The 13,384-nt window shown below is 36.2% G+C and overlaps 1 protein-coding gene across 3 annotated transcripts in view; it reads left to right on the top strand.

Annotated features, from left to right (window-relative positions):
* The window catches only part of MYO16 (myosin XVI), a 359,061-nt gene that overhangs the window by 272,252 nt on the left and 73,425 nt on the right, over window positions 1-13,384 (top strand). For all 3 annotated transcript variants that reach the window (XM_050333209.1, XM_050333207.1, XM_050333208.1), the window contains 3 exons: window positions 623-798; window positions 5,079-5,159; window positions 5,399-5,604. In XM_050333209.1, coding sequence (XP_050189166.1) covers window positions 623-798; window positions 5,079-5,159; window positions 5,399-5,604 — 463 coding nt within the window. The remainder of the gene's footprint in view (window positions 1-622; window positions 799-5,078; window positions 5,160-5,398; window positions 5,605-13,384) is intronic.

Genomic DNA, 13,384 nt, shown 5'->3' with positions numbered 1-13,384 from the left:
AGGGTATTTTTTGTGTGTATAATAATAAGTATGTATGGCATTGCCTTTTTTCTGGAGATGTTTTTAAATATGTTCTTGATGTAGAGAAACGTTGACACAAGTTTTGTCCTTAGGCTTTGGGCGTTGTTTTTGATCTCTTATTTTGTGTATATATAATTCTTTAGTGCAATGAGTGTCTATAATTTATTTCTGTCAAGGACCTTGATTGTTTCTAAATACTACATGTTAGGAAATTGTGGTGCAGAGCTTATCTTTTACATTTACATCCATAGATGGATAAACTGGGAGTCTGTAATGGAAGTAAACTCAGAGGTGATGATCACATAAGTAATTAAGTTTAGACACATCACAGCATGAAAAGTTTCAGTTTATGCCCTCTTTTTGTTCAGCACAGGACCTAAATTAAAATACCATTGTTATCCTTAAATATTGAATGTTGTTTGATAACTAACATAATAATTTATTAGTTTGTCCATTTAAGTTTATTTATTTAATTCTCTCCTAATCTACATAATTTTACTTCCAAATACAATTTATATAATTTTCCAAGCAATTAGATAATTTTCTAACTACTTAGCTATTTTATCTTCATACATTCCTTTCTTTTTTTTTTTATTTCCAGCTAGTGAAAATGTAGTCATCAATCAATTGTTCCAGTCCAAACTGACACAAACTGGATCACTTGTTCCTCCATATCATTCCCTTAAAATCAAAGGGTGTAAAGCAGCTTTGCTGAGTAAAAAATCATCTGTAGTCTGTGCAAGTGGAGAAACAAAAAAATATGTTGAGCTCAGCAAGGTAAGAACTTAGGACTCTGTCTGCTCCTTTAAGATTTTTCTGTTATTTTGTCATTTCTGAAATCATCCTATTCTCTTCTTTATCCTTTGTAGTCATTAAGCTAAAATAATTTAGTACTTAATAGTAAAGCAGCGAATGTGAGAAAAGGTTCTAATTTACCAACACTAATAATTCTGAGTGGAGAGTTTTCTTTCTTGGATTCTTTCAGCAGAAGGTTGGACAAGATGATGAGGTCCCTTCATGCCTGAATCCTTCCATGATTTCATGGTTCCAGGACTTAGCAGTGAATGTAATATTACTGATTTTTTGACTGTATGGGAACTCTTCTGTGTTTTGACTTCTTTTCTGAGTTTATGGTGAAGAGTTGAGTAAATTAAGACATAGGAAGTGCAAAAATAAAACTTTAATGTCTTTATTGTGTCAACCTGAGAAGATTTCTGGTTTGAAAAAGTCAGTTTGTGTGGTTTTGTATGAAGATCAATCCTTTAAATTTTGGCAAACATTGTTATTTCAGATGGTCACTCATATATACATTTTCCTAGTCAATTTGAAATCAAATCAAGCTCTCCCCATTTCTGAACTTGTCTCTTTTCCTGCTAGCTAAATCAGCAAAAAAAGTTTAAAGAAACCCCAAACAAATAAAACCAAACCACAAACAAAAACAAAAGAGGGGGGGAGTAAGAGGCAAACTTTGGAGACTATCAGAAATTTAATTGTTCATGTCACATAGAACATCTCTCTTTTGAAGAGAAATAATGACATTTGGGGAGTCCATTCATGACAGAGCTTTGGAATTCCTCCTTCTAGAAAAGGAGCAAGCAGTTCTTACAATGCATCAGCTGCCTTGCCAGGCTTCTTGAATCTTACAACTCTATTTTTGGCTTACAGCTGCATAAAATTGATTCTGTCATGGGATTAAAGAGCCTGCTCTCATGTGTCATTATGGAAGGCTTTATGCAAGTACATCCACAGAATAGCAATTGGACTTTCCTTATAGTCCCCCTGCTGATTTCAGCATAATTCCTGACTACTGTTCTTGTCAGTAATCTCAGTGGAAAAACTTAAGTTGGAGTGAGTGGTGTTGGTTTAATGCTATATTTAACAAACAGCTGAGGCATTACAAGGTGCCTTAAGGTGCCTCTCCACTATAGTAAAAGTTTCCTAGACGAAGTTTCCTAAGGATGTGAAGAAGATCCTTGTACCATACATGGGAGGAAGTATGAAAAGCAAATCTAAGTTAGAAGCCTAATAAAGCCAGAGGAAAACACTGCACAGTTGGGATCTTTGAAAATTTGACCTGACCAGAATAGCTTTTAACCTGGACTTCCTCTCTTGAGAGACAGAAGACATTCAGTTCCTTTGGGAAGCGTGATAACGTTCAGAAATTTCACATTCAGTGAGAATGCTCTAAACCTTTAGGTATTAGATGGAAGGTGGGAAGAACTTCATCCTTCATCTGCCCATGGAGACAAGGATGGCTTGGCTTCTCAAAGGTAGGCTTTGAGAAGAGCTGTGCAGGTGAGACAGAACACCACTTAGTTTGCAGATTGGCCTAATTTGAGCAAGGTAATGTGCTGCCATGCAGGACTGAAGCAGAACTTTAGGTATCCAAACTGTTCCAGCAGCAAAAAAAGAGACACTTGTTATTTTGGAATAGGCACCCAATGCAGGAGCTGGAAGTAGGTAAGTACTCAAATTCTTTTGTGGTTCAACCCTGCCTTTGTCACTGTGCTGTTACAGTAATTCCTCCTCTTTTCCATTATATCCTTAAAAATCCACTCTGATGGACTGGAATAATGCTAGGTTTGTTATTTTATTGTTATTGTAATTGGAAATGTAATGTAAGGGACTTTTTGTTATCAGCTTAGAAATAGAATTATTATGTTATATATTATATGCATCTTTATCCTGAGGGTGAAGACAACAAAGGGAGGAAAAAAAATTACAAGGGGAGGGGGAGAAGGAGGGACATTAAGGCAAAAGTTATCAACAAGACTGACATTCCTTTTATGTCTGAAATTTGAGCTACGACAAACATCATACTGTAGGCAATGAGAAACATATAATGGAAAGTTGTCATGTTGCTGTGTATGGGCAGTCATCTACACTCCATTGTATCCAGGGAAGGAAGTGGACACTTCAGAATTCAAATAGGATTTTATTGTGATTCCCCTCCCCTTTTCACTGCAATCCTAGCTAATTGCTAGGTTATATAGTTATGAATGTCTCTGTGTATGGCCATGTGTCTACCTGTTACCTTTCCACAAATGACTCCTTGATTTTGAGCACTCTGTCACAAGTTAGAGAAGTCTGCCTCTTTAAACTAACAACTCTAGCATGGTGGAATCCAAGAGAACAGTGTATCCATCCTAAGACAGACATGAACCGATCTACTAGCTGGCCAGAATTTTGGAGCACATAAGGAGTCACAGGAATTTGGGAATGCCAGCTAAAGTCTCTGTGATTTATGAAGACTATGTCGCCTTTTCAAATAAAATATACCTTCACTGATATTCTCACAGCTCTTGCTCACATCAGCTCTTGCTCCCTTGTATTTCTGTCATCATTTCCTGGTGCATATTTTGGTCCTGTTCTCTTCCCCTCACTTACTTTGGAAAAGTCAGTGTGTTTCAGAGTTCATACAGCAGAAGTCTAGAGATTTTTTAGGAGGTTTTAGCTTCTTAACAGAGATTACAAAGTTACGTGGGTTTTGTGTTTTGTTGGGTTTTTTTTTTCTCTAGCGTAGAGGTACAAGATTTTCCAATGTAAAGCTGTTAATAGAGAAGTACCATTTTGGTGATACAGCCTTTTTCCATAGTACATAGCTGGAAATTGAAGATGTCCAAGTTTGGAGAGTTTGAATTAAACTAATTTTTTGTCTTTGCCATGATTCCTTTGTTTTCTCTCCCTCATTCCAAAGCAAGTATTTCTTTCCCATGCAAAAAAGTGTGTAACACAGGACAGCAGGCAGGAACTTCAGCATCTAAAGCATTGCTCCTGGCTCTCCCACTAACTCAGAAAACAATTTTGAATTAGTGACTTTATCTGTTGAGAGGAAGCATATCTATTAGATGGAGAAAATTCTATTTTAGTTATATTCCTCACTTATTTGAAAACTTTAACTGTGACGTATCATTGGCACGCTAGTGGTTCTTTTTATGAGAAGGTTCTGGAACAAGAAGATCTCTGCTACTTTTTAGTTTTGAAGCTGGGGATGAATTTGCCTTTAGAATCTTATTGCATCCTAGTAAGTGACATTTGAAATAAAAAAGATCTCCAAAGTTTAGCTTGGTGAGTAGAGAACTGCTTGCACTGCAATATTTTTAATGGCACTTGGCTTGAGCAGGCCAAGATGAGAAAATGTACACTCTTGATAAAACTGGAAGGAGCAGGCCAGAATATTATGACTTGATAGAAAGGGATTTTTATGGGGTAAGTGGACTGAAAAAGGCAGTGGAAAAGTCAGAGGTGAAAAGGCTGTCATTGATAAGGAGGCTTAAATCTAAGAACTTTGCCAAATCCTGGAATGCAATGATTTTGCCAGCCTTTCTGTAGAAAGCTTAACAAAAACCTCTAAATTCTGGGATGACTTTTAGGATTATTATTTCCATTTTAGTCTCAAAGATAGGAAGTAGATCAGTGAAAAATAAATTTGTTCTTGACTCCCAATTCTGATGTATAGGAAAATATTGGTTCTAATAAAATAGGAAGTTATTGACAATTTGTGTCTATAATGGGTGAAAATGTGTTAAGAAAGAAAAGAAAAATAAAAGGTTAACTGCATTCACATGTGCAAGAAGAAATGAGAAGAGTGTTTTAAAATATTACTGGTTTTCCATCAGGACTTTTTTTATAAGGTCTGTACTCTTCTATTTACTCACTTAAACATCTGCCAAAGACATGAGGCCCTTTTTCGGAGAGCTACAGAATTATGCTACTTATAGGCAAACTGTATGGGAAAATAACTGCACAAATCCTGCTTCTGCAACACAATTCCAGCTCATATTGTTGTGCCCAATATTTTGTAAAAGGTATTTTATCTTTCCAATGGTATATAGCTGCTTTTGAAATCAAAACTCTCTTACCAGTCATGGCTCTGCAGATACCTGAGGATATTTATCCACTTTCTCATTTCTTTCTGAAACTCAAATGTTGTCTATGCCATAGTGTTTGTATAAATAAATGTTTTTCTTTGTTAGTAAATTGTGCAACAGTGAGAATTAATGTAGACTGCCCATCTTGAGGTGAAAGTATTGTGTGTGTGTTTTTTTTCTCCACAGCTGTTGAAAAAGAAAGGAACATCCTCATTTCTTCAGAGGCTGGAACGAGGGGGCCCAACCACTGTGGCAATACAACTCAGGGTCAGTGAACATCTTATGGACAGAAATTCATAAAAAATCCTGAGACATTTGAAAGAAAGGATTAGCCTTTAATATTAAGGTGGAAGAAAGAAAAATCATATGTTTGAGAAAGCCACTTACATGGCCAGGTCAACTCTTTTGAGAAAATGTTAAAAAGTTAGGAAGAAAATAGATGTTTTGCTATGCTGCACAAGAATAGTTGATAATTGGTTTGTTTGATTTTTTTTTTCCCCCCACAGAAATCACTTGCAGATATTATTGGAAAGCTGCAGAATTGCACACCACATTCTGTTCATTGTATAAAGCCTAATAACTCCAAGTTGCCAGATACTTTTGACAATTTTTATGTGTCAGCTCAACTGCAGTATATTGGTGTCCTAGACATGGTCAAAATCATACGACATGGGTATCCAGTACGTCTCTCTTTCACAGACTTCTTGTCAAGGTAAATTCTTTCAAGTTTTATAAAACCTTTTTTCTTTCCTTCTGTCATGTTCTGGTAGTGCTTGCAATGTTGTTTTGCTGATAAGTCTTTCAGACTTCAGAGAAAATCATGTCTGCCAGCAAGGGATATGGGTTGTTATGTTTAAACTAAAGGAATCGTGAACTTTTTAGAAATATATTTATAAAGATCATCAGGAAAATGTATTCAAATTTAAAAATAAAATGTCATAAAAGAGCCGATTTTTTTTTTGATAATTTATGCTCATTATGTGACTTACAAAATACAAAATATTGCATATTGTCTGAAGGTAGTTAAAAAGCAGAAGGAGAAATAGTCTAATTTTGCAGGCTTCTAGGTGTAGGTGTCATGGGTTCCTTATTTGTATTTTGTAAGGTAGGATTTGTTCATGCATGGTGATGAGTTACTAATGCTCCTACCACAGCTCCATTTTTATTATTGTTGTTGGAAATCAGTGAAATACTGAATTGATATGAAAAAACAAAAAGATACATTCCACTGCTTCTGTCTGAAGGCAAACTCTTTTTTCCCATCCTCAATTCAGTAGTGGGGTTTTAGCTCACTTACATTCTCAAATGTTTCAGGAAAGAAAGAGGACTCTCTTGTCCAAGAGAAGTTTGTTTAGCAGGCTCATGCTCTCAGCATAAGATTCTTTCTCTCTGCATATCCTACTTCTTGACTGATATACCAAGCAGTCATGATCTGGGCTTTGTATAGTTTTACTTCTGAAAAACAGTATGGGAATATCAGCTGCTTAGACACAAATTTCAGTTGCCTTCTTGGAAAGAGTTGTGGATGTTAAATTACTGCTTGGGCAGAATATTTTTTCCCTGTAAATATTCAAAAAATGCAGGAATATATGAGTTTGTAATCCCACCTGTTTTAGAAGTAAACCATTTCTGTCCTACCACAATATTCATCCTCCAGTATGAATTGAAAAGTTTAGGGTGGTTGAGGAGAAGATGCAGATAACGGGAGATTTGTAAAAGAAGTCTACTTTTATGTTCAGAATTGATAGGGGCAATCTCTATATAACCTGTATAGGCTATACAGTCTATATGGTCAATTTCTATATTATTAAATTGGACCTTTAAGGGACTATTTCATGAGGACATAGCCACAATCTTATCTACTGTTAGGTCCTTGCAGTGGTTCCTGGCAGAAATTTGGTCCTTGCCACCCACCTTTTTCACTGCAATTACCAGACACATGTTGGGAATTAGCACAGGCTTGGGATCATTCCTGGTGGGCAGTATGGAGGTAGCTGCTATCTTCTGGAGAGTAAATGAAAATAACTATGTGTACAAAGCTACTTTCATCCACTTGGTTTCAGTGCCAGTGAATGGTACCATGTGTGTTCACTCTAACAGTATAGACGTGAGTCTGGCATGTTTTCTTCTGTTTGGAGAAATTTTTTTTAAAAATATCACTAAAAGACCCAACTGTATAATTCCAGAAACATTTATGCTATTATTTTAAAGTGTTCTAGTTTTGTTACTATGCATCTCTACAGCTTTTACTCCACAATAAATTATCTTTACAGGTTCTTGCCATTTTTACATATTTGCACCGGGTCATATTAATTTAATTATTATACAGAAAATGAATTAAACAGTGATGGGGCTAGCATGATGTCATGAAAGTGAAATTAATTTTATAATATTCCCTGGGAATATATGTTGAACCTACTTATAAGTTAGCAATAATCACTCTGTATTCACCTTTCAACACTACAGATTTTTAAATTTGTGTGCAAATAGAAACACGGAGGTCTTAGCCCAATTGTATTGGAAAAGACCATCAGCATTGTAAGGCTTTTTACAGTATCCATTCCTGTCACATAGGCCAAAATTTACCTTGCTTTGTACAGAAGAAGATGTGAATTCTTCACTTTAATCACCTTACCAGCTAACTATCATATTCACATTCCATGTATTTGGATAATTCTTTCTGTTTCAAATAGTCTAAGACTGTGGCTATTTGTTCTGCTATTGGCTGAAAAGTACAAACTTTCTAAGCAGAAAAGATATTATTAGATTTTAGTTCAAAAGTACTATCACTTCCTAATGCTGGGGTTTTTTTTTCAGCCAATAGTCCACAGGTAAGAAAGAAATAACTGAATTCAGAGATTATGAGTTACCTTTTCAAAAAGTTTTTTAAAAACTCTCGCTTGTGCTGCATCTCTATATTACCTGGGTAACTGGACAGGGTATTTTTGGAAACCAGATGATTAGTTTTGGTTATTTTTTTGTTAACTGGATTAGTTCTATTGGCTGCTAAGCCAGACTCTGGTCTTGTCTTACTATTCATTAATTGGAATGAGAAATTATTTTGTCAGATTTTCATGTAGGCTTTTAGACCTGAAGTTGATAGAGGTTTTTCACCTTTCACCTTTTATTTCCTTTGCTGTCAAGCTGGTATTTCTAGTATTCTAAAGAGAATTTGTGGTTCAGATCCAAACTTGAATTCCAAAAAGATAGTGAACTGCTATCCTCCCCCACTCTCCCTGCAGTTTTTGTGCATTTACCTTTAGAGTCTTCCTTATCATGATGTGGTCAGAGTTAAAAATATTAATGAATTAAAAAATTAAACCCTTTTTTTTTCTGGCTAATAAAAGACAGAATGTTTGAATTAGGGGCCTTTGTGGCAAAGGGATAGAATACTGGAAAACCTAGATATTCTATCAGCAATCAGACAGTCCCATTTCTTTCTTAATTGGATGAATTTGAATAAATTTCTACTGATATCTCATGAGGCATTATTATGACTTGTCTCTAACATATTTATGACTTGCATTTGAACTCCTACCATGCTGAAAAAAAGACATGAGCTGAGGAAAGGTCATATTTTGCAAGAGCACATTTTCCTGGGCTACAAAGCTCAATCATTACTTCTGTTGCTAATCTTTTGGATTTAGTGGTTCTGCTTCTGTATTATCAAAGTAAAAGATGACAGCTGTGAATTGAACTCTTTAGTCACCGAAGTTGGTTGATCACAAGAGAAATCCTGTGGAAGTTCTTGTTCTTAAGTGGAAGCTGTGACACTTACTCGATATGAATAGGTCATAAAAATGGGAATTAATAAGGTCAGATGCTATTAAATCCTGTAAAAACAGGTAGCACCAATATAATTAAGAAATTATATATGTGATTTCAACCTATTTGCCAACTCCAGATGGAGTGTTTCTGCTGAATTCGCCTGCAGTGTTGGCTCGATTTCTAAAGCTATTTGAGTAGAGAGACAGAGATAAGTTCTTGTGTAATCTTAAAAATAGAAAGCTATGAATAACATGCATTTTAGACTCCTGGGAAAGTTTACCCCTATATTTTCCTTAGTATCTTCAGAATTGTTCTCAGTGGGCTAGATTTTTTAATTCTAGCAGCAGCACAAACAATTTTTTAAAGTCTGTGAAATTTCCAGTTTGCAGCCCAAATTGTACACACAGGTAAAGTATCCTCAAATATCCTTTTTCTTGGAAGAAAAAAAGCAGTGAGATAGCCATGGAATTAGGAACTGCCTGCAGATGGCTATTTCTTTCCAGTATTTAGTTTTGATGTCTTATTTAAAGTGAGGATAACTCCACACAAGATATACAAAAGCAGTTTAGTATGAACATAGTAATTTATTATGGTTTTGGTACTTGGGCCATGGCAAAAAATTTAAGAGTCTGTGCTCTGTTACCAGTGCAGAACAACAGGACTCAGAAACTCTGTACAAGCTTAATATCTAGAACCTAATCTTTTTACATCAATTAATAAAATGTATCCTGTCTGACTTTTGTGTCATTCACCTCATGTTGAGCTCAGGGAAGACATGTAAAAGACATTCTGAATATAAATTTTAAAAAATAATTATAGTGATATAGAGTGATAAGGACCCATTTAGAGTAATGAGGTGAGCTCAGTGAAGTACAAGAATACAGCTGTTCAGGCATGTTCAGGTAAAATGAGGCAATAAGGTGCTCTGTTTCTCTCACTCTGAAAAGTTTTATTTTGATACTATCCTCCTCTGCACACACTCCTCTAACATTAGTGTTCTGTAAATTGAATTAGAAATTAAAATAATTTTTCCTCTCTTTTCTTTATTGTCATTCACCAAGTTGCTGCTGTATACCCAGTTCCTTTCTCTGTCTGTATTTCAATTTCCTTGGTTAAGGAAAACTTTATGAACTTAGAGAATGAGGTTCACATGTACAGTATTTCTTGTGTCTAGGACACTGCTTAGCAATGGAGACTGCAAGGTCCTGTTGCACAGGTCCTGAGATGTGTTATCTGTGTTAGCCTTACCTGACAAGTAGGAAACACTCAGAGATGCTGAAGCTCAGGACAACCTCTTTGGATTCTGTGAACTGATAAGCAAATGGAGCTGATGAAAATTACAGGATTCCTGTAACGAAAATCATGTTGTTCAGAAAGCCCAAATAGTCTTCTACTGTGCAATTCCTTGCATTTATTTTTGAATTTTGTGAGTATTTCTTGGAATTTTATTACTGTCTCTCAGATTTCTGGACTGTCTTTCTTGACTTTATCTCTGTCAACTCACTCTTGTGGTCTCCACCATGGAGATCCCATCCCGCCTTCTGTTGCTGCTCAAGGAACATCAGAGAAAATTTCATAGTGTGAAGGAGAACATGAAGGATGTATGTAGAGACATTTCTTACAGTATTGTTGCAAGAGATAAGTCACTAGAATGTTATGCTTCTATCTAATAATCTTTTAAAATGGCTTTACCTATGTATTTGGTGTCATGAAACAGATTATAAGTAGTTACCTGTGCTATTAAGACAGTTTCAGGTGCTGGCTTGGAGGGACAATCTGAGACTCTTCTCCTCATCATCATCCTCCTCCTGTTCTTCTTTCCCTTCTTCCCCTTCTTCTCCCTTCTTTCATTAGCTAATCTTACTCTCGTATATGAATCAGATGTGTTAAAATATGTAAGTTACCACACATAAGCTTTACTAAAAATAAAGAAATAAGGAGTTAACATTCTGATGAATTTTTGTTTTAAAGTAACCTCAAAAGATGGCAAAACATCCATTTTAATAGGAAATATTAGGAAGGGTGATATGGAACACTGTGATAATGGCTTCTTATGGTAATCATAGCAGGGATGGTGAAACAAGTATGTTCAAAGACTACTGTTCTAATTACAGGTTTTCCTCTGATTTCAGTATGAAGTTCTTAGATTAATTTATTCTTTGAAGTTACACTGAACTGCAGATCCTGAAATCTGCACTTCCAGTCAGGGTAGCATTCATTGATACTGAAATGTTCTAATAGTGGTCTTTACATAAAAACGGCTTCAGAGCACTAAATTGTACTAACTCTTTCAGACAGTTGACTTGACTTAGAGATCATCCTGAAGACATATCTCTTTTCTCAGGAAAGTTTATGTTCATGCTGATATCATTGCTTTGTCAAATAATGTCTGACCTTTCCCAAATACTATAAAGCCATTATTAATAGATATTGTAATATTTTGCTCAAATTTATGCTATAACCTGATAATGTATTGCAAAGATATGTTGTTTATGTTTGTGAATCTTTTGTGGGACTCAGCACTGCATATCTAAACTCCCTTTGTCCAGAAACATTCTGGTGTTCACTTCTTTTTATCTTTCTTTTCTCTCTCCCTTTTTGACTTTTGAAAGCAAGGAAATTATAATATTTTATAATATATAATTTGTGAAATAAAAAAGTCAGCAGGAAATTTCAGAATCTCATGAGGAAGATAGCGAGGGCATTAGTGAGAATGATGCATGGAGTAGATTGCAAAGTGATAGGTCATCATCCCACTGGCCCTTTTAGCTTTATTGTCTGCTATGCAATATCAGTAATCTTCTCATAGACTACTACATTGATATGTGCCATGTTACCTTCAGTCCTTGCCAGGACAGCAAGAAGTAATCTGACAGGTATTAAAAAAACAGTATTTCATTAAAGTAGATGTAATTATATCAATTTGTATCAAATACCAATCTCCTTATTCTGTAGTTTGTTGTGTCAGACCTAGCACTACAAGTGATATTTCTGATTTAGTGTAATCATTTTTGTTTGTCTTTCTTTCAGAAAAGTTAAGTAAATGAAAGAAAAGTTGAGTAAATGAAGTATTTTAAATTAAGTATTTTAAAATCATCATTTTTGAGGGCACTTTAAAGCCAATTTCATAAATGTGGTAGTGACTAATTTCCTTTGAAGAATGGAGGTTCTCCACAAAGTTTAAAACTGATTTTTGAAATGGCTATGTCTTTGACACTTTTAGTAATTATTATAGAATCATAGAATGATTTGTGATTGAAAGGACCTTTAAGATCACCTCTTTCCAAACCTCCTGCCACGGGCAGGGACTCCTTCCACTACCAGGTTGCTCAGGGCCCCATCCATGCCCTGGCCTCATCCAGGGATGGAGCCTCCACAACCTGTTCCTCATCCTCGCAGTAAAGAATTTCCTCCTAATATTTCACCTAAACTTGCCTTCTTTTACTTTAAACCCATTCCTCCTGGTCCTATGAGTAGATGCCCTTGCCAGAGTGCCTCCCTGGCTATCCCATAGGCCACCTTTAGATACTGGGAGGCCACAATAAGGTCACTCTAGAGCCTTTTTCTCTGCAGTTGAACAACCCCAGCTCTCTCAGCCTGTCTTCATAGGAGAGGTGCTCCAGACCTCTGACTATCTTCGTGGCCTTCTTCAGGACTTGCTCCAACAGATTGATGTCATTCTTATGTTGGGGACCCGGGAGATGGATGCAGGATTCCAGGTGGGGTCTCATCAGAGCAGAGGGACAGAATTGCCTCCCTCAGCGTGCTTGTCACACTTCTTTTGATGCAGCCCAGGATACAATTGGCTTTCTGGGCTACAAGTGCACATTGCAAGGTCGTGTCCAGCCTCTCATCCACAAGCACCCCCAATAAATCACTGTGATAAAGAAGTTTCATTTGGTTAATCCCAGCACCCAACTCGCTCCCACGTGGCTCATTCCTTTCCTAGTGGGGTGGGGGAGAGAATTAGGAAAGGAAAAGTTAGAAAACTCATATGATGAAATAAAAACAATTGAATAGGGAAAGAAAAACTTGTGCATAACAAATAAAAAAAAAAAAATCAATCTCTACTTCCCAGGCAGGTGTTCAACCATCTCCAGGAAAGCTATTTCATCACATGTGATGGTCACTTGGGAAGACAAACTCCATCACTCTGAATATCCCCTCTTCCTTTTACCCTGAGCTTTTTTTTTTTTTTCCTTTTGCCAACCTTTCTGATGGAGGAACACAGTTTAGGAGTGTTTACAGCAGTCTCAGAATTACTCTAAACTACTAATCCCTCGGAAAGCTTGTACTGTAAGAGATGACCAGAACCAGAATGCTCTGACATTCTCCCTGACAAGCCTAGAATTGGTTTAAATCACTCTGGGGGATTGCTGAGATGTAAGTAGGTATTTGAGGCTGTCTTAAAGGCTGTAGACCATTTCAAATCTACTTGTAAATGTGATAGTGGAGTGAGTTACTGGGCTATTCATACTATGAAAAAATGAAATAACTCTTTACACATTGTCTGATTGTAGACAGACTATTCTGTTTTACCCTCTTTGGAGTTGTTCCTTTCTATCTGTTTGGCTTGTTTGCTACATTTTCCCCCTTAGGTCCTTTTTAAAATTTGAAACACAAGAAATGTGCTAGATAATTTCATATGCCTACAGTGGCTTGCCTAATTATCCAGGACTTAATTTATAGGGTACAGACAAAAGTGATCACTTTTAGGATATGAT

The sequence above is a fragment of the Myiozetetes cayanensis genome, unplaced genomic scaffold (genome assembly GCF_022539395.1).
Source record: "Myiozetetes cayanensis isolate MyiCay16 unplaced genomic scaffold, myiCay2020 scf5-8, whole genome shotgun sequence".
Lineage (NCBI taxonomy): Eukaryota > Metazoa > Chordata > Aves > Passeriformes > Tyrannidae > Myiozetetes > Myiozetetes cayanensis.
The sequence above is the reverse complement of the archived record's forward strand: the minus strand, read 5'-3'. Positions and strand labels throughout refer to the sequence as shown.